Here is a 23,777-nt window from a genome sequence, read left to right on the forward strand (position 1 = left end):
TCCTACCATGCTCTGAAATATCCCTCATTCCTGCTCCCACCACTGCCATTGGTCACCATGATCCTTCTAGAAGGTGCTCCACAGAATTTTGCTGTTTGCTTAAATATACCTTTGGACTACAACAGCGCTGTCAATTTTGTCTAAGTAATATACCCTGGGGGTTTAAAGGAGGGCATAAACTATGGACAGTTTAGAGTGAAAATCCCTCCAGCTGCAAAAAAACTCAACAGCACTAATCATTTAATCATGTTCAAGTGGAGAAAGTGGTCACCCTGAGTTCGCCTGAATGCATATGTGAACCAAGCTTGTTTGCCCTGAAATTTTCTTCAAAAGCACATTAGTGGTCTCATGTCTGTATTAAGTTTTTAGGAGCTTCTCTCAACTTCTTTTACTTTCTTTAGCTTCCCAGCTAAAATACTGAGATAACTGCCCATGTTTGCTACTTGCCTGGCACTGTCAGAGGAAGAAGGGAATGATTTAATAACTTAAGGCTACAGAAACATTTTCAGCCAAAACAACAATCAAATTCCAAAGTTCTCTGAGATTTGATTCATGGTGTTTACAAAACTGTGGTTCTGTGACCTCCACTTGTCATTGCAATCATAAACAACTGGCTGTCTCCCTCTGTTCCTTTTTGTTTTCCATTATCCACCCTCTGTCTCTTACTTCATCCTTAAATCATATGTTCTAAGGAGCAGAGACCATCTTTTCACAATAATCAACAGTGCAGGACTGTGTGAGCTGGTAGGTGCTTCTGTAATGCAAGTAATGACTACTCAGAACAGCTAGAGTGAGTGGAAACTGAAACACCCCTTCTGTGACACTTAACTGTCACAGGTCACTGTGGTTTGAGCTGCACAAGGTACGTGGGCAAAACAGAGACCCAGCAATTGTACAATTGCATTCTAGTGTTCTGCTCTGCACTCCTCTGTTTACAAACAATATTAAGCAGTTTGCAGATATGATACTTGGAATTTAACATGTCATTTTAACCACCATTTTACCTTCAAGTGTGAGGTACTTAAGTTTAATGGAGCCAAAAAAAAAAGAATACCGTAAGAAAAGCATCATCTCAAAATATGTTATGCCCTAATATTGCAGGAGGAACCTTATGTGAAGGCAAAAATCCCTGTAATTGCATATGACTACATTCATATGTAAGAAATTCCAAAGTGTTTGGTATAAGCAAAAATAGACAGCTCAAGTAAAATTTTCACTATGACCAGTTTTGCTCATAATTGGTTATATAACCAATATTGGTAGGATAGAGAGAGAGATTTCTCTTCAGACAGAAAGAAGTTGTTTAAATCTTTTATGGGAATTTATAAAAAGCAATAATCAGATTTTGTTTTAACAAGCCAAAATACACAAAAATTAAGGGGGGTGGGGGATACAAAAGCCTTTTAACAAATGAAAATTACAGTCAGCACTAGTTTTAAAGTTAAGCTACTGCAAAACATCCATATCTAATAAAAGCAACTTTGCCAACACTCCCCACCAAGAACTTTCTTTCCCTCCTGCAATATCCCCATGTGCTTAAAAAGTAGCCATGACAGTCCTTAAGCATGTTGTATAGCTAAAATATAAGACACCAGTTAATGAACTATGTACCCCTAGATCTCGACAGGAAAGTATGTCACATACGCTTAGATAACATCAGAAATAGAAAAGTCATGGGAAAGGAACTGAAAAACTACACTACCCTAAGAAATCTAAGATAAAAATCTAAGGGCATAGGTCTTTGAGGCCTTTCACATGACCAAATTATTTCATCATTTGCAGTGTTCAGGGGCAATTCAGTCTGTGACTGCTTACTTAGTTAATGGCTTTTTTTTTCAGGCCTATTTCACCTTGCTGAAAATGCTGCTATTTTGCACTAAGTACTGTTGGGACGTGTGGGGAATGGTGGTAGAGGTTTATATATTTCTGATTTATATAATCTCAAAGGAAGTGGATGACCTCAGCAGCTGAGATCCTGTGCTGGCCTCTATCTACTGCTCTGTGGTTTTTATAATTTCTAGGCAGAATTTCAAGACAGGAGGTTTGTGTAACACTCTTTCATTTGGCTTTTCCTTTTGGCTTACCAGAGACCACAGCCCAACCTCAATACCGTGTAAGCTAGGCTCACGTGAACTCAAAGGCTATTTCTGGAGGGATGGAACAAGCATAGAGTAGAAAGGATGGTAAACTTTAAATACAGAGTTAGGGTGAGGAAAAAATCCATTGCACCATCTGGTGTCTGCAAAGACCATACTTATTAAGGACACAGCTTGTTGAGAAAACAAGAAGTTATTGTACTTACAAAGAACTTGTGCTTAAGAACATCATATTTGATACTTACCAGGTACGAAGATTTGTGTCTGTCTTGTTTACAGTTTGCTTTTGGGTACTTTTGATACATAATACATGTTGTTAATACTGTTATTTTGTACATGTATCCCCAGCTGTGCTGAAAGATTCACAGATTTTAATGATGAAAAATTCAGCATTGCTGTGCAACAGGCCAATTCTCGAATGAGAGGCAAGTAGATACAACAGAATGTAAGGGAAGGCTGGGAAAATACTGAACCAGAGCAGATGTGCAAATTTCACAATAAATAGAAAAATTAAAGAATTTCAGAGACTAATATGTAAAGTGAAAATCCATCTTCTATTTTAATTATTTAAACAATGAAAGAACTCTCCATGTGATCTACTTTTTTCATATGGTTGAAACATGTAAATCTAGAATTAAAATTACATTTTAAAATATATTATTATATCTATTTCAAAGAACACTCAGGCAAACCTGCTTTCTCTTGTGAACCTTTTCATGTGTCTTTTTCCTGTGTTGATCTTTCAGGGTCTGAATCTGTGTGGTTGAACTTTTGTTGTTGGCTCCACCAGAGCAGGTTAAGGCTCAAAACTTCGTCTGTCTGCAACTGTCCTGATACCTGTATCTCTTCTTATTGCCAAGGATCTATATACAAACAATAACTTCAGATGAAAGGTGCTATATCAAATAGCAAATCTTGGAGAACCACCATCAGCCCTAGGATGAAACAATCCTTTATTCTGACTTTGCTATTACGCAAATCAATTTAATAGAATTCTAACCTTTATATAGAATATGTAAATTGCACCTCCTTATAAATAGGGTTACCTCACCTTCCTTCCCTCAACTAAATAAGAAATAAATGGCACAATAAGAAATGTAGAGATGTCAGTTTGTTTGTGTATGCTTTGGTATCCTCTTGTACATGCAGTTTAGGTTAACCAGTCAGGTGTTCTCTTCATTACAGTTTAAATACTATATATAAAATGCAAGGAAAACACAAAAGAAGGCTTTTAACAGCCATTAATCAAGCCAGGCCAAAAATGAAGGCTCAGTTAAAGCTGAAAGGCTTTTGCAGGCACAGAGACTCTGATACATAACATGGTAATAAGTTGGTGCAGATGAACTAAAAAGCAGACAAATACTTTTGCCCCTGCAGTTTATTCTAAGAGCCCCTTGTTTCTGCCACCACAGATTGAATATATTCAAGTACCTAAGCACAGTTTTAAGGGTGGAACTCCATCTACTCTCGGCAATTTTAACAGCACAGCTATTCTGGTCACACATCATGACTCATCATATTCCTCCTAGCAAAAGGACTGTATTCCAGCTAAAGCAATGCAGCCAACAGGTTTTGCTTCATTTGTGACAAAAAGAAACTACACAAAAGGTAAAGTCAATTCTTCAGGAAATAGTAAAATGAAGGTGAAAAACTCTGAAAGTAGGATGAAATACCACTCCCCTCAATGCATAAAACTGCTAACCTTCATTATACAGCTCTTGTGGATGCTAGTAAGTTATGCCTTGATTTGCTCTTGCTCAAAACTCAGCACATCAACATGGTCAAGTTATGGCCAGCATAATTTAAACCTCGACATCATTCAAACAGAACCTCTCCAGGATTGTGTAGGAATGTCTCAGCCTTACACCAGCACCAGGTAAACATCAAATTCTATTTATTCCCCAGTCTCTTACTTCAACACAGAAGGGTGTAATTCATACTCAATGTGATTTTGAAAGACCGAGGTATGTCTAAAATCTTAGGGCAGTGAAAATAGAATAAACTGAGTTCTACTAGAATAGAATTGGATCAAAAGAGAGGTGATCTTCATACCCTCCTAATATTAGATTGTATATGCTTCAGGCACTGAAGATAAAAGATTTTAACTTACATACACAAACAGCAAGGTAAACTACACATTTTATCAACTGTTAGGACTTTTAAGTAGCGGGGACAAGAGCTCCCAAAGGTACTGCTGACAACACCATGCAAGTCATCTAGTAATCGTGATCCAGCCTGCAAGACACACAAAGAAAACTTTTGTATATGAAACATCATTTCAGGATCTCACAAGACCAGAAAGCTCTCAGTGCTTCAGAAAGATTAAATGTTAACTCCATTGGTCTCTTTTGTCTGAAATTCATGCTTTCTGTGAAATTCAACACCACACAAAGAGCTAGAATCAGGATTAAGGATCTCATAAACCCCATTTAATTCCTTAAAAAGGCTTCTGTGCAGAAATGAATGCCAGTCTCTGAGAAAAGTTATGCTATTCACAAAAGTGGGAGGGAGGGGGGACTTTAGAATTACTATGAAAACTCTATGCTCCAGGAAACTTTTGGAAACATACTTCTTCTAAATGGAGATGTACATTCTTTAAAATAGGCATTGAAGTGGAATCTTAAAATGCTTTGCCTTAAAAAATTATGACTATTAAGGTCAATTTCTCTGTTGCTACCTGACTAAAGAGTGATAGCAACAAAATTAAAAGAATCATGTCAAAGTGCGCCAATAGCTACAAAGGGCTTTTGGCAGGCTTACCATTTGCAGGGATTCTCCCTAAAATTGGGGAAATGGTCTTCCATTGACAAGACACAGGAGGCAGAGAAATGCAAGATAGTTAGTCCCTTGTAATATGCTCTTCATGTAGCCTGCAGGAGGTTGAGTTCAATGAAGACAGAGAGAAAGAATAAAAGAACAAAAAAATGAAAAGATCACCTTATATTCAATTTCAACATTTCAGGTATAGTCTTATTTGGGGACCTCCCTATGAGTCCTAGCAGCTCTTTCAGGTGATAAAACTGTTGCTGTGTGGTTAATTTGTGTCTCTATTTAATACATGACATAAATGGACCGAGCAGGGGGTTTGGTATAGGGATGGGGAATCCCTAGTGACATACGCTGGTGACTAGTAAAAAGTCCCCTCTAAGGACCTGCAATGCTGAAAATTTATTTCAAAAGCATTAAAGCTCATTGTCATGGGTGCCACTGCCTAAACCTCTTGTCAAAGTCAGAGGTGACTTGCCTTGAGCTGTAACATGCTCTTGAGCTATTGCAATCTGTCAGAGAGCAACTTTGTCAGCTGCACCAGTTCCAGCCAGGCTGAACATCTCCATAAGTTTAAAAATTAAAAAGAGCTTTTCAAGTTGCTTTATTTGTTTTGGGATTTTTTTCTTTTTTGCAGTTGGGGTAAATTCCAGCATTACTATTTGGGCGTGAGCCAACCTAATGCTCAGTATGCCTGGGAGTCACAGGGCATTTGCAAATGCTGCACTGCTGCAGGAAACAGTCCCTGGGAACTGTGGGCTGTGAGCTTCCCATTGCTTACCTTAGGGAAAGGAGAATACCCCAGGCAGGAAGGGTCTGTTTTGTGGAAGGAATGTTCATATAACCCTGTACATCACTGAGCCCCAGAAGAGCTAAAGCTCCAGAGAAACTGCAGTGTGAACTCAGCAACAGCCAGACAGCTAACAGATCAGCTGGAAAGCAGCAGAGAATATGCTCAGTGGCTAAAGCAGCCAGCAACAGAAGGGGCTATTAGGGGCTGCCACTTAAAGTTTCTCATATAATAACTTCTTTATTATCTAAAATCATACAGGACTGGAATACCCCAGTAAAATATAAAACTCTATACTGGGGAGATGCTGTCGCCATCACTTGGCATAGTAACTGCACAAACTCAGTAAAATTGCTATGCTGCACATGAAAATCAACAGTGTTTATTTTCTGTGAGACAAACAAGTTTCCTTAATGTGTAGGGAACATATTAAGATATTTAGAAAAGGAGTTCTGAGGAAAATTGGTCTGTTTGGAAAACTTGTCTCTTGACTGAATTCTGCGACTAAAGTCTAAGGATGCACATGACCCCATGCTGTAGACTCCCCTGGGACTGGGGCTCACTTGAAAAATCATCAGAAAAATCAGGATATAAGTATTGTGAACAGCAAAAACTTTTTGCTGTCCTTCAGAAGCCAGCACTCATAACTGAAACTCCTCATGTCATTGAAGTAGGAAAAAAACGTATTTACTATATATTTTCTTCAGTTACATAGCATATTTTCTGTGTAATTACATTATTTCCGTGTGCTGTTCTACAGGAGTAAAACTACCAGGATTCCTTCATGCCTTTTGTCACAAGGTGGCGACGTTGGAAGCAAGAAATGTGATGGAAACCAAGGACAGAGCAGTACCCTGAAATGTTAACTTCCACCACACTTTGGAGGAAATAATAAATCATGGGAAAACTCTGATCCGTTTATTTATGTGAAAATTCACGTACTGACTTTAAATGTAAAGCAATTAAAGAAATGCCAGCCCAGGACTCTAAATCCCTTAATGCAATATAATCCTTGAGTTATAATCACTATAATCCTTCCAATATAAACATTTTGGTGGGAATTCAACCCACCTGCACACACCTCTTCACCGTATCAAATTCATGATGAAAAATACCTGTCTTTCCTTTCCAGGATTTCCTCTCCTTTTGGTTTTGTTAGCAGCTGTATTTAAAGAAATATATGGAAGCCAATTACAAGATCTTGTTAAAATAGTACAAAAATATGTCAGCAGAATGAGTTCCAAGGTAACGGCAGTTTTCTGCCACAGACCAAGCAAAGCAGAGAAAATTTGAGGCATTAATCTTGCAATTAAAATGCATCTGTAAGCTTATTAGCTTTGAACAGAATCCAGCGTCCTATTCAAAGATGCTTCATGCAGAAATCCAGCAGAAGGTCATTATTCACAGAATCATAGAACGGTTAAGGCTGGAAAAGACCTTTGGGATCATCCGACCCAACCACCAGCTCAGCACCAACACCATGTTCACCACTAAACCTGCCTTCAAATGCTGTATATCCACAGGTCTTTTGAACGTTTCCGGGGACAATGACTCCTCCACTTCCCTGGGCAGCCTGTTAGAATGCTTGACCATCCTTTCAGAGATGAAATTTTCCTAATGTACGATTTAAGCCTCCCCTGGCACAACTTGAGGCCATTACCTCTCGTCCTACCCTTGCTACGCCCTCCTTTCAGGCCGTTTAGAGAGCGATAAGGGCCCCCTTGAGCCTCCTTTCCTCCAGGCTAAATAACCACCCCCAGCGCCCTCAGCCACCCCTCACAAACCCGCCGGGCTTGCTCCCAGGGCTGCTGAGGGAGCTGCTGTGCCGGGGCGCCTCGGCCCAGCGCTGCTCCCTGCCAGCCCCGCTGGGGAGGTGCCGAACCTCACAAGCCCAACGCGGACTGCTCTCGGGAATGCACCCAGGACGGGCACAAACATCTAAACCATCCCACGACGGCGCTGCCTGCGAGCTCCCGGTGATGCGCCGGGAGGGCGCCGAGGCGGGACTCGAACTCATTACCTCCAGTTCGCCCGCCACTGCGCGCCAAGCCAGACACAACCCTCCTCCCAACCCCTGCCGCGGCGTGACAGCACTTCCGTAAATATCACGGCGGGATGAGTGACAGGCGCGGCAGCCAATCGCGGTGCGAGGAGCGGTGGAGGGGGCGGGAGCCCGTGCTCGGCGGCGGGGACGGCGCGCGGCGGGAAGCGGCGGCCGGAAGCGGCGGCGCGCGGTAACGGCGGGGCGCGCGCGGTAACGGCGGCGCGCGAGCTGAGGGGGCGCGGGAGGGTCTCCGCGCGTGCCCCGAGCGCGCGCCCCGAGGCGGGCCGGGCCCACAGCGGCCTGCAGCCGCCCGGCGCCGGGAGCGGCCATGGCAGCGGGAGCGGCGCCCCGGACCCCATTCCTGCAGCCGCTCCGGGCGCTTCGGCGTGCCTCGAGTGAGGTGTAGCCGCTAGAGAAGTTACTGTGCGTGCTGAGCTGTGTTTGGTGCTGGTTCCGCGTCCCGTATCGGTACTGCTAAGGCATACGCCTATGGAGCAAAATATGTATGCTCATACGGGTTGGTTTTTTTTCCTTTGAATGGCACACAATGTAATAAGTGCTTTTTTCTGCCGGTTTATATTTTGGTACAGCCTTCCGATGGGGGTAAAAGCAGCTGTCAAAAGATACGAAACGAGAAATAAGACAGCAGGGACAGAGCTGCCACCAGCCAAATCCCGAGTGGATTGGCGCCGCACTAGGAGGGAGCTCATTCTGCTTGACAGCAGTGATGAATCCTCAGCCAGCTCTGAGGAGGAGGAAGAGTCTACCACATCAGAAAGTGAAGAAGATGAAAAAGATCAACCCACTGTGAAGAACAGTCTTTCAGATCAGGGAGAGAAAAAAGACCAGAGTGGGGAAGGAACAGAAGATGGTGAGGATGAGTGCATTGTGCCTGGAAAGCGTAAGAGGTTGAGCACTTCTGTCATGTATGACAGCGATGAAAGCGAGGACAGTGACATACTTGTTAGAAAGGTTGCTGCCAAGCGCCCCTGTGTAATGGATGATGATGAGAGTTCTGAAGAACAGCAGCCTGATAAAACATGCCCTACAGAGAATGTTTCTACTAATAGGAAACAGAAAGTGCTTGCAAAATTGAAAGAACTTGCAAGACAAAGCGCAGCTCGGAGATCCTGCAGCAGTGCAATTTGTGAGGTCTGGGTTTTGTCTTTGAAATTTAATTGGAGAAAATATTTAATGTGAGGAAAGGTTAAGAGATATAAATCAGTGGGATTTTTTGGGTTTGAATGCCTGACAAATGAGTAGTTCTGTAATATTTTTATAGTCATGTTTACTAGATAACAATATTGACTGCTGAAAATCAATCAAATTATTTTTATCAGCAGAATACCTGCTGAAGTAACTTCGAGATCTCATGTTAGCTTAATTCCTAGAAATAGACTAAAGAGAGGTACATGGGAATAGCTAATTTAAAGCTGAAAGTAATTGTCATCTAGTGCAGAATGATGCATTTATTGGAAATGTGTGCTGTCTTTTTAATTGAACAAATTGTGTTATTAGATGGTCAAAAATATTAGCTGGTGTATTTAGTATTTTGCCTGTGCAAATAGTGAAAATTCTTATGTTTGAAGTACTTTTCAAAATTTAATTAGGATTCTAATAGTGAAGCAGAAATAGAAGAGGAACCACTCTGTCAGTTGCCCCTCACACCATCAGAAGGTAGTGAAACTGACGATGACAGCATGAAAGATTTTATAGTAGAGGAAGAGGAAGGCAGCAGTGATGGTTATGGTGACAATGACAACACAGAGCACGTGAAGAGTGAAAATCAGCCACATCAAAAGCAACCAAATCCATCAAACAGTGAGCTGCTGGCACACTACGTCCCACAGTGTAAGATCAAAATTACTGATGATTCTTTATCTATAATTTGCTCATAGTACTGTAATGAAAATTAATGGGCTAAGTACAAATACTAAGGAACAGGATATGATATTTAAAAGCAGGTATCTAAAAGCCTTCAATTTATTGTGAAAGCATTCTGATTTCCACAGTAAACTTTTACCATCTTTCGGTATCTAATTAAAGAGAGAGTATAAGTTGGGGGGAAGGAAGGGAAACCTTATTGCACAAATTTTCTAAGTTGGTCTGATTTAGGATTTTTTTTCTTTCTTTTGGTAAATTTTGGTCGTATTGCTTTCTTCCCAGTATCTCGCTGTGATCATTATGTACACTTCAAAAGAATAGTAAAGGCTTTCCTCATAAATGCCATTGATGACACTTTTCTGAGCTCATTATATGGTAAGTAAATTGCATTAAACAATATAATCACACATTCAAAGTTATACAAAGCCATTTATTCTAGGGAAAGGTGTTTCTCCTGATTAGAGTATAAAAATGAGGGCCCTGAAATCTGTGGCTTTCCTGTTATCTAACTTTGGTGGGGGAGGCCAGAGGGGACTCTATCTGAAAATGATACTGTAATCTTGGAAAAATGTGTAGACTTAATTATTTTAAGCATAGAAGGCTTAAAATGCCTTTTTGAGATGTAGGAATGTGTTTCTGTGTTACTAATCAGTAGTAACCTTTCCAGCATGAAAAACAAATTAGTTTCAAAGCAGGTATCTCAATGAAAACATTGCAAGGTCAGCTAGTTTGTCAAAATGTATTGTGCTTCACAGCTTTTTTTCTTAGGAATTTGATAGATAATAAATAATTTTAGTTATGGTAATTACTCTACTTCAGATTTTTTTTCCTTTTTTTTTTAACATTTCAGATACATAAACTTCAGCTGCAGTCAGTACTTGTCTTATTCTTTCTGAGGAAGTACTTTTTGGCATTTGGCCTAGTGGGGCTGACTGACAGCCTCACACATAGTTTCATAAACACTGTAATGATGGGATTAAGGAGAGGACTCTCAGTGTCAGATGGTGGAAGGAGTCAGTAAAGTGCCAAAGAGTGAAGGTTTTGGTGTCATCAGGAACTAAGAGGGAATGGAGAAACTGAAGTACACCACAGACCTCAGAATAAAGGTTGTACACTCTTGGAGCTAAAAATGTCTTCCATCTACCACTGCTAGTTCAGGTGTTTGGTTTGTTTTGTTTCAACAAGTAAAAACAAGCTTATGAAAAGTAATAAGTAAACTTTGCCAGATTAATGTTGTAATAGTTTCCTTCTATTTCAATTTCTATCTGCTGTGTAAAATGTAACAACTTACTGCCAAGTTGCTGGAAGTAAATGAGCTCTCTAGGTGAGCTGGAGGTTGTACATGAACATTATATGAACATAGTCTAGCATTACAAAAAACATATTTTTAGAATGTAGAATAGATTGTTCTGAGTTAATGGAAGTGAATCTCTTCACTGGTTTTTAATCAAGAGCAGCTACTATAGTACTTGAGTTCACACTTGCTTTTTATTCAAAGGGATTTTGTTTTGTGGTCTAGCACAGCCTCTTCAAGCTCATACTGCAAATGTGTGTGTAAAGTGAACACGGAAAAACAGTTAATTGCAATTATAGTGACTGTAATGACAGTTAACTACTACTGGATAGCCACTGGTTCTTCTCAGCTCTGCTTTATTTTGCTAACAGCTTTGCTAGGAGACATAGGAAGGTAGCTGAATTAAGTTTTATGTGTGTACATGCTGAAGTTCCAGGACAGTATGCATTGGCCTGCATCTAGGGAAGTCCTGTTTAATTCCTGGAGTCCAGCATGTATTTGGGAAACAGTAGTGGAATAGTGGTAGTTTTACTCATCATCATGCTTTTTTATTTATTTTAGTTGAGTAAGTACTTATGCTGCCTAACTTAAGGCATCTGACTGTGCTGCTGAAGTAAAAGTCAGTTGCTCTGTGATCTTCATAGGTGACAAAGAGAGTTGTCAAAATTTGTGTTCTGAAGTAGCTCAGAGCAATTTGTTATCATGGATTTCAACCACTTCCCTTATTCATTATGAACAACTTAAACAGATTGGTTAAAATGCAAGACATTCCGCCACACACTTTCTCCTTTTCTGTTCTTTTAATGGGATTGAGTGAATGGATCTCCATTAGGGATGAGAACTTTTGACTTGATTGTAGAGTTTATTAATATACACCTTTTAAAATAATCAAATATATCCCTTTATCAAGAGGCATGGGTTGTATGGATCACTCTCATGGATAACAGTAGCAAATGTATTGAGTAATAGTTTAGTAAAATCATTCATAGTTCTTAGCAATGAAGAAGTATAATGTCCTTGAAAATTTTGTCTAAAGAAACTTGTACAACGTAGGTTGGTCAGCAAATTAGTAATGATTCTCACTGAACAGATGGAACAAGACGAAAGAAGTATGCACAAGATATGCTGCTCTCACTTCATTATTTGGACAACCGCTTCATTCAGCCTCGTCTGGAGAACTTAATCTGTAGAAGTCGCTGGAAAGATCGATACAAGGTGTGTAGATTCTACTTTAAATACTGAAGTGGCCCCCAAATCATTTTAATACTCTAATTCTCTGTAAAGGTTCAACCGTCACTATAATTATATATACTTTTTAATAGAAACTATTGTTCTTTAACTTACATAGTTTGTTTTGATGCTTATATAAATATCAGAAATATTTTATGTGTTTATAACCGGATAAACATTCAGGTAGCAGAACAGAATCTGTTCTCAGCTACCTGAATGTATCCCCTGCTAACTTCAGCAGATGACTTTTTCAGGATTTTTGTGACTTGCTAATTAAATGTTATAACAAAATTTCATCCTCCTCCCACAAAAAGATAAACTAGTATGTTCATCATGAAGCTTCTACTACTGCTACTACAAAAAATTAAGTCAGTAGAGAGTAATTAGTCATTGTATGTATATTACCAGAAGTGTATTGGTGTGATAGGTGTGATGATCTAGTAATCACTGTAATAATGGATATTTGAATCTCTCTCATTTCTCTTGGACTAATTTTGTGTGAGTACAGAGTACTCAGCAGCCTATTCAAGGCATCATTCAGTTTACAGAGATTCTTTAATGTTATTTGGAATCTGTTTTTCAGGAGCGTGTGGATTGTTACCCAAATGTTCACATAAGCTTGAAAAATACCAAAAATATGTCTTGTCAGGCCTGTGAATTGAAGCGGTGTTGTAAGTTCAGTGTGATGCTCTCTGGAAGGCTTTATAATAGTAAAACTTTGGAAGTGGATGACTTCATGTCAGATGACAAACAGGTAATTTCAAACCAGCCCTCTATTTTTAAGCTTTATGAAGTATTACAGAAAATCACCTATCAACACATCTGACGTCTATAATGTTAGATGCAAGTGTTAGGCTATTACAGATCCATGTGTAAACCCTATTAATTTTTAAATATGAAGAACGTTTTGCGGTTTGGAGGAGTATAGTCTTTGATTTAGCTACGATTTATGAAGGAAGTTCCTATAAAACTTGGAAAAATGAATGGAGGCTTTCCCCTCTGCCTGCCCCTCCCCTTCCCTTCCCTTCCCTTCCCCCTTTCTTATATGTTGGGAAAAAGGTAATGAAAATTATCCTCAAATAAATCCAACTTTTATCAAGAAAATAAATCAGATGTTTTTCTATGACCTTTGGTTTTGCCTGCATCACAGTGACCCGTTGCTGTTTCCTCCCCACCTCTGCCCCTTAATGAAAAAGCCTTTTAGCTTTGTGTATGCCTACAGAGCCCTTAAGCATTTCCCAGCAGGAATCTTGCATTGAATAGCTCTCAGAAACATTGTAAAAGTAACTTTCTGTATGATTGACAACTATCTCCATTGAAAGACTGATTGTCTTTTCTATATTGTTGCAAGGTTTGTTCTACACTGTGTCAATAGGTTTGCTGATTCTGTGCCTGCTCTGCCTCTAGCACTTATAGGGTCCATGTGCACTCCAACAGTTCTTGTCTGTCTGCTCTAGGCTCAAACGTTGAGTGAAACAGAGTAGTGGTCACCCTAATAGTCCAACTGCTTGTCAGAATTTACTGTTTCATTCTTCAGATTTTTTCCCACATCTGCTATTTCCCACATAGCTGTTCACTCAGGACAAAGCCTCTTGGCATCTCAGATGCATTGACACTTGCAGTTGCTGATCTCCTTTCACGACTTGTTCCTACCTACATCAATACTTTTTGTTAGAGCCTTTTCCCTATTACTGCATTATCAGAACTGCTTGTCCAAACTAGAGAACACTTCCATTTAGGTAGTCTTGCATCTATTTCTCCCTCAGTTGTCACTACTAGAACATTTTGGACCAAATTATATTTTTTGACTAAAAGGCATCTTTCATGGAATATGATGTTCCATTAGGCAGTCATTTTGGGTGACTTAAAAGTCACCTGAAATAATTTAATAATAGGCTAATATAATTTTATTTCACAGCTGAGCTTTTTTCAAAAGCTTTTGAACAGCTTGACTCTGAAGAACCTGGGTGTTTCTAATATTTAGAGACCTTCCCTTCAAATTTGCAGCTACACGTAATTGTTATGATTAGGTATGCATGACCTTCTTAAGTAATGCAATTCATGACCTCTTGTGATAAACTCAAAGCACACAATTTATCAAGAATAAAATATTGCTACAGTTGTTTACCAAGTACCAAGCTGATGTCCAAGTTCTGCCTTTCTTCCCTTTCAGGAGATGCAGATGTTATTTTATTTCTGAGTGTAAAAGAATTTTTGAATACAGCTGAAGTTTCTCTCAGTATTTGTTGAAAATAAAAACGTTTTGGAACAAAGGTTTTTTTCAGTATATTTGGTAATGAGGTATAATAGAATTTCTTATGTAAGAATGAAATGAAGCCATTGTCAAACAGGGAGTATACCTTACTGAAGCTCAAGCCTGTATTGTTTGGATGTTTGCAAATTCTTTAACTTAGAGATTTGAGAGGTGTCACTATGGTTATCTTTTTGTCATCATACAGGTCTCTGCATGTAATGCAGGAGCTTGAAAATCTGTGCCAGAGGTTTTCTTAGATTACAGACCCTTCTGTGAAGCAGTTGGTGATACTCTGTTTTTAAAAGTATGTATGTGCATGATAGTCAAGAGAGCTAGGCTTTTCCAGCTAGGCTTCTCCCCTTGTTTATTTCAGGAAAACAGTAAGTGCTCTGCAATCGTCCCAGCTACAGTCATTCTTCCTTACATACAGGTGTCTAATTGCAGATTACTAATTTAAAAATACTCAGTTTTTTGTGGGAAGTGTTTGCCTTACCTAACCAGAAATAATAAGTGAACTAGCACAAGAATTTAATCTTTTCTCAAGTTCCAACTTAAGTGTGGAAATAACAGTAGCAGTTCCCTCACTGCTGACCAAATATCCTGCATAAAGTGTTGGCTATTTTTCACTTTGGAAAAAAACTTGAAATATCTTATGGAATATTAAACTAACTTGATAGTTCATTTTTATCCTCTTCAGCTTAGCAGTACAAAATGAGAGCTTTTTTTAACCCTGTGTACACCAGCATCTGAGCACATGTCTGCTCTGTGCATGCTCAGTATAGCTCAATGGCTGTTAAGCAGACTCAGGAGAGAGAGTAATTGAGCACTTTTCTAGTCATATTTGATAGTGTCTTGTAATGCCACGTTTGTGTTCTTATGGTGACATGCAATTCAGACTGCTGAAAGTACTCTTCTCGAGTTGTTTTTAAAGTTCTGCTGCCAATGCATTGATCAACTTGTCCTGCCAATTTAGGAAAAAAAAAGAAAGAAAAAAAAGGCTCACGGAGCTACATAAAACTGCTGTTTCACAAATTTAATTGACTGATGGAGAAGGCAGTTCAGAACTGACAGATCAAATTGAACGGAAACACATAGTTGGACTATTTTCTATAGACTTGTTTGAAAATACCCAAGAAAAGTGGATATGAAGAGAACAAAAAGACCTCCAACCCCCTTCTTCTGCATAAAACTTTCCTTTTCTCTCATCTCTGAAGTATTCTGCTTTGCCAGTAGAAAGAGAAGAGAAACAGCTGTTCCAGTTTTGCATAGGCTTGCAGTGATTGTTGACTGTGTAGATGCCAATTCTCATTTCCCCATGGTCAGGGAGAATCAAAAGGTTTAGAGATGTAGGTATCCCCCACACTTCCTTGCTTCTGATGTCACCTAGATTATAAACTGTTTTCTCTCTCAGTCTTGTTTATAAGCATGCTTAGAGGATGTGGATTCAGCCGCCAAATGTTGTGCTATTGTCCAACCATGCTCCTGCATTCCATACAAAGTGATTTAACACAACTTTGGCTGATAGGGCCAGCTTGAGTAGATAAGTTAAGCATTAACACAGAGGGACTGAGAACTGCGAGAGGGAAAAATTAGAATGAGTACAGTACTGAGATTCTTTCCAAAGCTGCATTCTGAAATAGCGTTGTATTTTTAGACTATCTTTCTTGCTTAAAAACACAATACATAGTTACATTTATACAATATTTAGCCATTTGCCTTTGGCATTTCTCCACCTCACACATAAATAAGCTATGAAATTCACTGCCACAGGATATTTTGGAAGGGAAAAATAGTATTGGGTCCCAAAATGGATTAGACAGGTTCTTGGGGAAGGTTCTTTCACACTATGGAACATGATATTTGGGATGTTACAGACTGTCTTAACTCTTGACTGCCAGAAAATGTGTGGTAATCTTATGATCATTCTATTGTTTGTGCTGGATCTTATACTAACTTCCTGAATATCTCCTGCTAGCTGTTGTCATGGGGAAAAAAACTGGGCCATCAGTTTGATACAAGATGGTATCTCCTATTTTGTATCACAGAATGTTCCAAGTGCCACACCTCATTGCTCGGGATACTTGAAAGTTATGCAATGCTCTACAAGACACTGCAGCTCTGTTCTTGATTGTTGCAGTATTTGAAATGGTGCTTCTAATTTGAGTTAGTCGAGGCTCAGCATTGGTTGGTAGGTCTTGCACTTCAGAAGCACCTGCACCACCGAACACAAGCCTTAGTTTTTCAGTTTTGGGGGTACTAGAAAATGGAACTGTATATAGGTACGATATGTACATGATCAGTAGAAAATTAAAATATAGTAATAGGCATTTTTAATCTCAAAAAGTTTAAAATTTCAGTTAATAACCACTTACTGTAGGTCAGATCAAAAGTTCTGTTAAGTGACTCTGTCTTTTTTGACTTCAGTGATATTATGCCTGCTGATATCCACTGAGCTGCCAGTTATTATATTTAACAAATAAGGATATATTCATATATTTAAGAAAATATGAAAATAACACATATAGATTTTGTTTACATAATCTTAATAAATAAGCTTTTTTATTACTTTCATTGTCAGCAGATAGAGTTGGTGCTAGATTGCACAAGTAGGTCAGGTGCTTTGGGGAGCTGCTCACAGATATAAACATTTGGTCATGCATTCAGAAAAGCTCCCTGAAAATGTAGGTTGTAAGCATTAATTAAAACTTAACGTTATTGTAATTTGAGAGTATTCGGATTATTACCAATGGTGGCAATAAAAGGTATCACTGTTGTGGCTCAGAAGAAATAATTTTGCAACTTAAAACTTAGTTGATTCCTTTAAATATAAGTGTGTATATATATGTGCATGTAATCTGAAACAGCAATACAATTGCAGCTTGCATTACTGATGCAAAGAACTTTGACCTTTAACCATTTACATACTTGTTATGCAAAGGTGTGACAAGACACCAGTCCAAAACAATGCTGTCCTTGAAGGAAAAGTTGATGAGGAGGTACTTTTTTCAGAAAAGCTAAATCAATTTCTTTACACATGTATTAATTATGTTGCTTTTTTAGAAAACCAGACCTCCAAAAATCAGCCAGATGTAGATTTCTTACCTGATAGGCTTTGTCTCTATGGGTTGGAGTAGTAATCAGTGCACCTGTGGGTCATTTACAGGGAATAGAATCCTCTCCTGACCTGCCATTGTATCTACTGGAATTACTGTTCTTGTAGAAGTGGAACAAAACATACTCCTGTGAAATGCAGGATGTCCTTAAACACAGGTGAAAGTTCAGTCTTGCTCCCTCCCCGCACCTCCAATTTCACGTACTCTTAGTGAACACTGAGGATGGCCAAAGATTCTTGTAACCAATATATTATGCAGTATTTTCATGTTAGTGCTGATAGATGATAACAAATCTACTCTAATCCATGCTCTGATTATGTAGTAACAAGCACATTTACCATTTGTTTATCTATAAATGCTGCTGTAAAGAAAACTGCTCCATAGACTAAATAAGATAGTTCCATATTTTTTGCATGGAAATCATAGAAATAAATCTGGTAATAGCTAGGAGATGCAGAGGCTTTATTTTCTGCAGCATTATGGCTTAGCTATACCTCCCAGACAGTTGCAGATTAACGTTTGTGTTGTATAAAACTTCAAGTTCAGATGTAACTTTTTTTCAATTCAACCTCTCTATTTATTAAGTAAATGCTTTGAAGTATATATCATATTGTGTTTATATGTATTTCTTGAAGAAATATTGAATATTACTCAGTCTACAAAATGTTAAAACCAGTATTTCATATCCCTAGGAAGTACTTACATATTAAGCAAAACTCATCAAATTCCTCTTCCTCTGCTTTCACAATATGATGGTTGTCTAAAGTGTTAGTGATTTTGCAACAGAGTTGCAGCAGGAGATAGGAAGGATACAACCAATCACAAACATGACTGTGTTTGCAAGAAGACTGTACCGATAAGCTGCCATGGTGTGGACTTGCTGGCTGCCTGCTTGCTCAAAAATCCTTGTGCTGTGGTATGAAAACTACATGGGTTTGTGCTAATTATATGCATGTAGTGTTATTCTGTTTATTTCATTATTCCAGAAAATTTCCTGGACTGACTGGTTAAATCTTACTAGTTTATCCCATCAATTCTGTGTATTGTCAAGATAATCATAGTTCTATCAGAAAGAATTATTTGTTTGTTCTGGCCTAGGTTTTGAAGGTTGGTGTGGTGTGTGCAAATCGTACAAGAGTTTATCACAACTTGAAGCACTTCAAGTACAAGTTGTATGTGGATTGCAGCTCTGTTGCTGAATTGGATGGTGTTGAGGATGAACCAGTCAAAGACACTGTAGAGCGGCTTTTCAGCCACTTGGAAGAGAGTGGGTGGATTCAGGAGGTATGACTGGGTTATTTCCTGTATCCTTTTTCAAGCAGATAAAAGTAAGTTCAGATAAAATGTCTGATGTAATTGATCAGTTCTGAATTACCAGTCTTCAATAATACAACTCAGCTCAACTATTCCCCCATTTCTGCTGACCCAATGTTTCAAACAGTAGTGTGCTGTGTGCTCACATAGAGTTTGTATCAGCTTTTGACACAAAACTTTTTGACAGCTGCATGATCTCCTGGGCTGTGGTGGGCAGGTTCCTGTTTCATTTGAAAGCAGCAACACAGCAAACTTGAGCTGTAGATTAGAAAGATGGGAAAGATGTACATGAGGAACAGCAAGATGATTTTAGAATTCTGTTTATGTTGAAGTACTTTGAATTATTCAGAACTAATTTATGAACTATTTTAAGACAATTTGTAGTACAATTGCATTTAGTATTCAGATATAGCGTCTAAATTATTACTGACATGCTTGGTCATGTGCTGAACAAGGAAGAGCAGCCTTTACATAATACAGTTGTTAAATATTGATAAGTTATACAAATTTTATTTCATTCACAGAAATACAATGATCTTGAAGATTACATGGAAGATGCAGACAATTTCCAAGAAGAGAAAATTGATTAAGAGGTCATATAGCTCTTTGAAAGACATCTTAAATAATGTGAATAGCCTAATTCATCTGCATGCACTTTTTCTCTGCCTGGACTTCAAGATTTCTATTTAGGCTGTTACACCTAAATTCATATGCCTTTAAACTACTGTTTGATAATGTGCTGTATCTTTTTTTCTCATCTGTGTCAATATAAATCCAAAGTTTTACCAAATCAGTCCTTCCGGTCTTACTGCATTAATCACTTTAAGTTTCCTACTGATAGAAGTATCAGTTCAATATCTATTTACTCATTAATTAAAACTTCCACCTATTTATATTGACCTGCATTGTATGGAAGGTAGAAGATGCTGAGATCTTTTGAAGTGGACATTATTTGGAAAGGTAAGGTTTTGTTATACAAGAACTTAGGACTTGCATTTTACCTGCCTTTTTGCTCATTATATACAAGTCCAGTCAATTAGAATAATCGTTACAACAAACAGGACCCAAATGCAAAGATCTATTTCTCCTTTGAGGAATCAGTATAGACAATTGCAAGGCAACAGAGGAAATATTCTGCAGTCCTGACTACATTTGCAGCACAATAGTCATTCCTCTCTTGAGAAAGTAGGTGATGAGTCACAGTATAGGCGTCATACAGACCGAGTCTGGCTTAGCCATCTAAATGAACACATGGGCCCACATTGCTGTCTCAGATAAGCAGCTGGGGCAATTTACTGAGATTTTAAACATCAAGTTACATTGTGCAAACATAATGGCAGCAACATGGAGCAACTGCAATCCTAAGAGAATGGATTAATATGCCTATGCAAGATAAGCAAGAATTTTTCTAGTGTAACTTAACAGAAAGTAGGAGTTAGTGAGAAGCAGGATACTTGGCTTACCAGAATTGCATGAAACCCAGAACAAAGTAGATTTTCAAGGATTTAGGAAGGTCTAAGCATGGTGTTGTCCATTCTGAAAAATTGGACATGAACCATAAATGTGCACTTACGGCCCATAAAGCCAACTGTGTCCTGGGCTGCATCTAAAGCAGCATGGCCAGCAGGTTGAGGGAGATGATTCTGCCCCTCTGCTCTTATGAAACCCTACCTGAAGTGATGCATCCATCTGGGGTCCTGGCACAGGAAAGGCTGGACCTGCTGGATCAAGTCCAGAGGAGAGTCACTATATTGATCAGAGGGCTAGCTGTAGACAGGCTGGGAGAGTTGGGGTTGTTAAGTCTGGAGAAGGGTAGGCTTTGGAGACTTTACTGCAGCCTTTCAGTACTGAAAGGTGGCCTGCAAGAACAATGGAGAGGGACTTTTTACCAAGGTCTGTAGTGACGGGACAAGGGATGAGTTTTAAACTCAGAGAGGGTAGGTATAGATAGCCATAGGGAAGAAATTCTTTACTGTGAGGTTGGTGAGGCACTGGCACAGGTTGCCCAGAGAAGGTGTGAATGCCCCACCCCTGAAAGTGTATACGGTTAGGTCAGGATGGGGCTTTGAGAAACCTGGTCTACTGGAAGATATCCCTGGCCATTATGATCCTTAAAGGTCCCTTCAACCGAAATGATTCCATGTTTCTGTCCCTGTATTTTGGACTGCATATAAAAGGAATCAGATGTAGCCTAAGATAAAATGCTGGGCACAGGGTTTTGAATCCTGTTAGTAACTGTTCCTACATCTTACTTTATGCACATACTCTATTAGTCTTTTGTGGCTAAAAAACTTAGTGAAAGATACTGTTAATACTCTAAATCCTTTTAGCAGGTTACTTTCTCAGTAGAAAAAATAATGAAACCTGATGTCTCATAGATTTGTCCACAAGAAATCCCCACACTCATTTTGCCACTTTACTGGGGACAGATATGCTGATTGGGTAGGCAACTGCTGCCAGGTGTATTGCTTAGCAATGAACATCTGTTGGCTTTTTTTATATAGAGACTGTACCTCAGATGTGTCATTCACTACCTTTTTCCCAGCATTCATTCTAAGAAATGAACTGCTTTTACTTTTGTAAGGGCTTGAAATTCAGCAATGTTTTAAATGTTACTAGGATGAGCTAATAGCATCAGTTCTCCTTTGTACCACATACAGATACAAGATACACAAAACCAACATGAAAATTCCCAATAAAGAGATTGAGATCTGCTCTCAAGTAAATTTATGTTGAAGATATTCTTTCCATACCTTACCTGTGAGTTAGATCCATAAAATTCTGAGGTTTGGTATGTCTTTTATCTATCTCCCTGGTTACCAAAGCTGAAGATTTTCTTCTCTGTTCCCTTTCCTCGCTCATCTCCGTTCTTCTGGGAATATTGGTGGGAACACACCCATCAACTTGAAAGTACTCAGGAGTACATCTTGAATATATCCCTTTTAGTTAAAGCCCCTTGATACCTCACTTGTTTCTGTTAACGAAATTTTGGTTTGCTTCTCTAGAACATTACATACATTTGGTGTAACTTTATTCTTACAAAGGAAAACCATTCTGAAATGAGTTCTGTACCATGTAATGGAGTATGGCCTCTTAGAGACTTCCTGACTGGTCCTATTTTCTGCTACCATACAAATTTTCTGAAAACTCTCAAGACTATTGACTTTTACTTAAAGATTTTGTTGTCCTAATGAATGGTTGATCTCTCATTTTGATACATTTAAACAGTTTGCTACCAAAGTAAAGAATAAGTTTGTGAAATTCTAGCTTGCTGATTGCAGGTAATATTCCAAGAATACATACATTTTGATTGAAAACTAAAATGGTCAAATTATTAATTTTACTCATATTTTGATATCCCAGACCTTGTTTCTCACCTCCTCTTCATTCACCTAAAAAGTGAGTGCTATCTACTTCTTGGTCCTGCAGGCATTCTTTTTCCAGATCACTGTTTTTTTCTGTTGGTAACAGGGATACAAAAGTATCCTAATGGAATTTCATGGTAGGAAGTGCTTCCATGGGATTACTAATCTTGTTTGTGGTATCACCAGTGGGACCAAGAAAATGCCTCAAATTGACATCACCAATTTCTGTTTCAGTAAGCAACAGATATGTGATCTGGCAGGAGCTGATGTGATGTTTTTGTGTGTATTGTATCTCTTAAACTCTGATATTGCCCTCACTGAGATGGAAGGAAGTGATAATATTTTTGTGGCTGTTCTACGTGAAGTGTTTCTACAAGACAGCAAATGTGAAGTGTCACTACATCACGTTTACATTTGTCTTCACCACAGGAAGTTCAAAAATTGTTTAGAAGAGTAAATATGTAAAATTTTAGATCAAATTTTCTGGGTGTGCCTGCAAATGCTAGTACAGCATGAAGCACAATGAAGACTCTTACTCCTGAGACTTTCTATATATAGAAATAATCAGTAAGAATATTTCTAGCAGAAAAAATTTGTGCACATATCTAATGATGGGAGAACAGAAATCTGACCAGTCTTTCAAACTGCTTTTTTCCTTATCAGAGAAGTTGAATGGAGTTAGGAGGTGAGAGAATAAAATGTTTGTTCCAGTAGGACATTTTAAATTGTTTTTAGTGTTAATTTTTGAATCAGTAGCTCTAATTAAGATAAAGTACCTGTCTTAATGGAACAATGAAGAGAGCTCAGTATGCGATTAGACTTTGCACAGGTGATTAATGATCATACTTGGAAATTACTTTAGTTCCTGTAATGTTTTGATAATCTGCTCCAGTTCAAGTTCGGTAACTGGAGACGGTGATAATGAAGTTCACACAAGGTATTTATGCACAGGATCAGGTTTACTAACACGATGTACTTCTGGGACAGGAGGTTCTTTTTGGTCTATATTTTGTCCAGTTCTTGCAGTGAAGTATGAAAAGAAATTATTTTTCTCCCTGTGTCCTTCAGTTTTTGGAAAGAAAGTTGTTTGCCTATAGTAGATAGCTGTTACTGTCACTTTTTCGACAGTGAAGCCTTCTCCTGTTTCCAAAAAGCAGCTATTTTTAGCACTTCAGCAGGCAATTACAGGCAATTCCCATGCTTAACTCCCCTAGTTTACATTTATTTGGATAAATAAAGACTTCTAGTTTTATCCTTTTTTAAGTCTGTCTGGATAAACAGAGTGGGCTAGTGTGCATGTGTGCTACACAAACACTTGTAAATACAATACCATTCCAAGAGAAATATCCAGCACACACAAAATAGACTTTAAAAAGTTGCCTTTCTGATTTTGCTTTGAGAAGAAAGAAATACCAATTTCTAATCTGAATTTAGAGATTAGACAAAAGAATGTAATAAAGTATGATCTACCAGCCAAGGAATATTATGAGAAATATGTGAAATTATGTTAAAAGAACCCAATAATAACACCTTCAGTGGCTCCACTTCCCTGAATAGTTTATGTGAACTTTGGTAAATGTCTAGGTAGTAAGTGATGGCATGGGGTTGTTTTGGGTTTCTTCCTCTA

General features: G+C 38.6%; 1 protein-coding gene and 1 long non-coding RNA gene across 8 annotated transcripts; one reads left to right on the forward strand and one right to left on the reverse strand.

Annotated features, from left to right (window-relative positions):
• Nucleotides 1–2,800: 2,800 nt before the first annotated feature.
• Nucleotides 2,801–7,687, reverse strand: LOC146444951 (uncharacterized). The gene is made up of 3 exons (XR_014850994.1): nucleotides 5,644–7,687; nucleotides 4,857–4,966; nucleotides 2,801–2,959 (listed from the first exon to the last, which is right to left on the reverse strand). It is a non-coding gene; the product is annotated as an uncharacterized LOC146444951 (long non-coding RNA).
• A 106-nt stretch (nucleotides 7,688–7,793) lies between these two features.
• CCDC82 (coiled-coil domain containing 82) lies at nucleotides 7,794–23,402 on the forward strand. 7 transcript variants are annotated; one of them, XM_085064567.1, is made up of 8 exons: nucleotides 7,795–7,886; nucleotides 8,287–8,848; nucleotides 9,307–9,547; nucleotides 9,863–9,955; nucleotides 11,965–12,089; nucleotides 12,688–12,858; nucleotides 18,570–18,755; nucleotides 19,310–23,402. In XM_085064567.1, exons 2-8 carry the CDS (start codon nucleotides 8,294–8,296, stop codon nucleotides 19,373–19,375), a joined length of 1,437 nt encoding a protein of 478 aa, XP_084920693.1. In that variant the 5' UTR covers nucleotides 7,795–7,886; nucleotides 8,287–8,293; the 3' UTR covers nucleotides 19,376–23,402. The 7 variants fall into 7 exon arrangements, with proteins under 7 accessions (XP_084920746.1, XP_084920693.1, XP_084920739.1 ...); XM_085064613.1 differs by having other exon boundaries at nucleotides 7,825–7,892; XM_085064604.1 differs by having other exon boundaries at nucleotides 7,870–7,906.
• The last annotated feature ends 375 nt before the right edge of the window (nucleotides 23,403–23,777 follow it).

This window comes from Lichenostomus cassidix, chromosome 1 (assembly GCF_008360975.1).
Source record: "Lichenostomus cassidix isolate B80296 chromosome 1, HeHo_3.0, whole genome shotgun sequence".
NCBI classification, from domain to species: Eukaryota; Metazoa; Chordata; class Aves; order Passeriformes; family Meliphagidae; genus Lichenostomus; species Lichenostomus cassidix.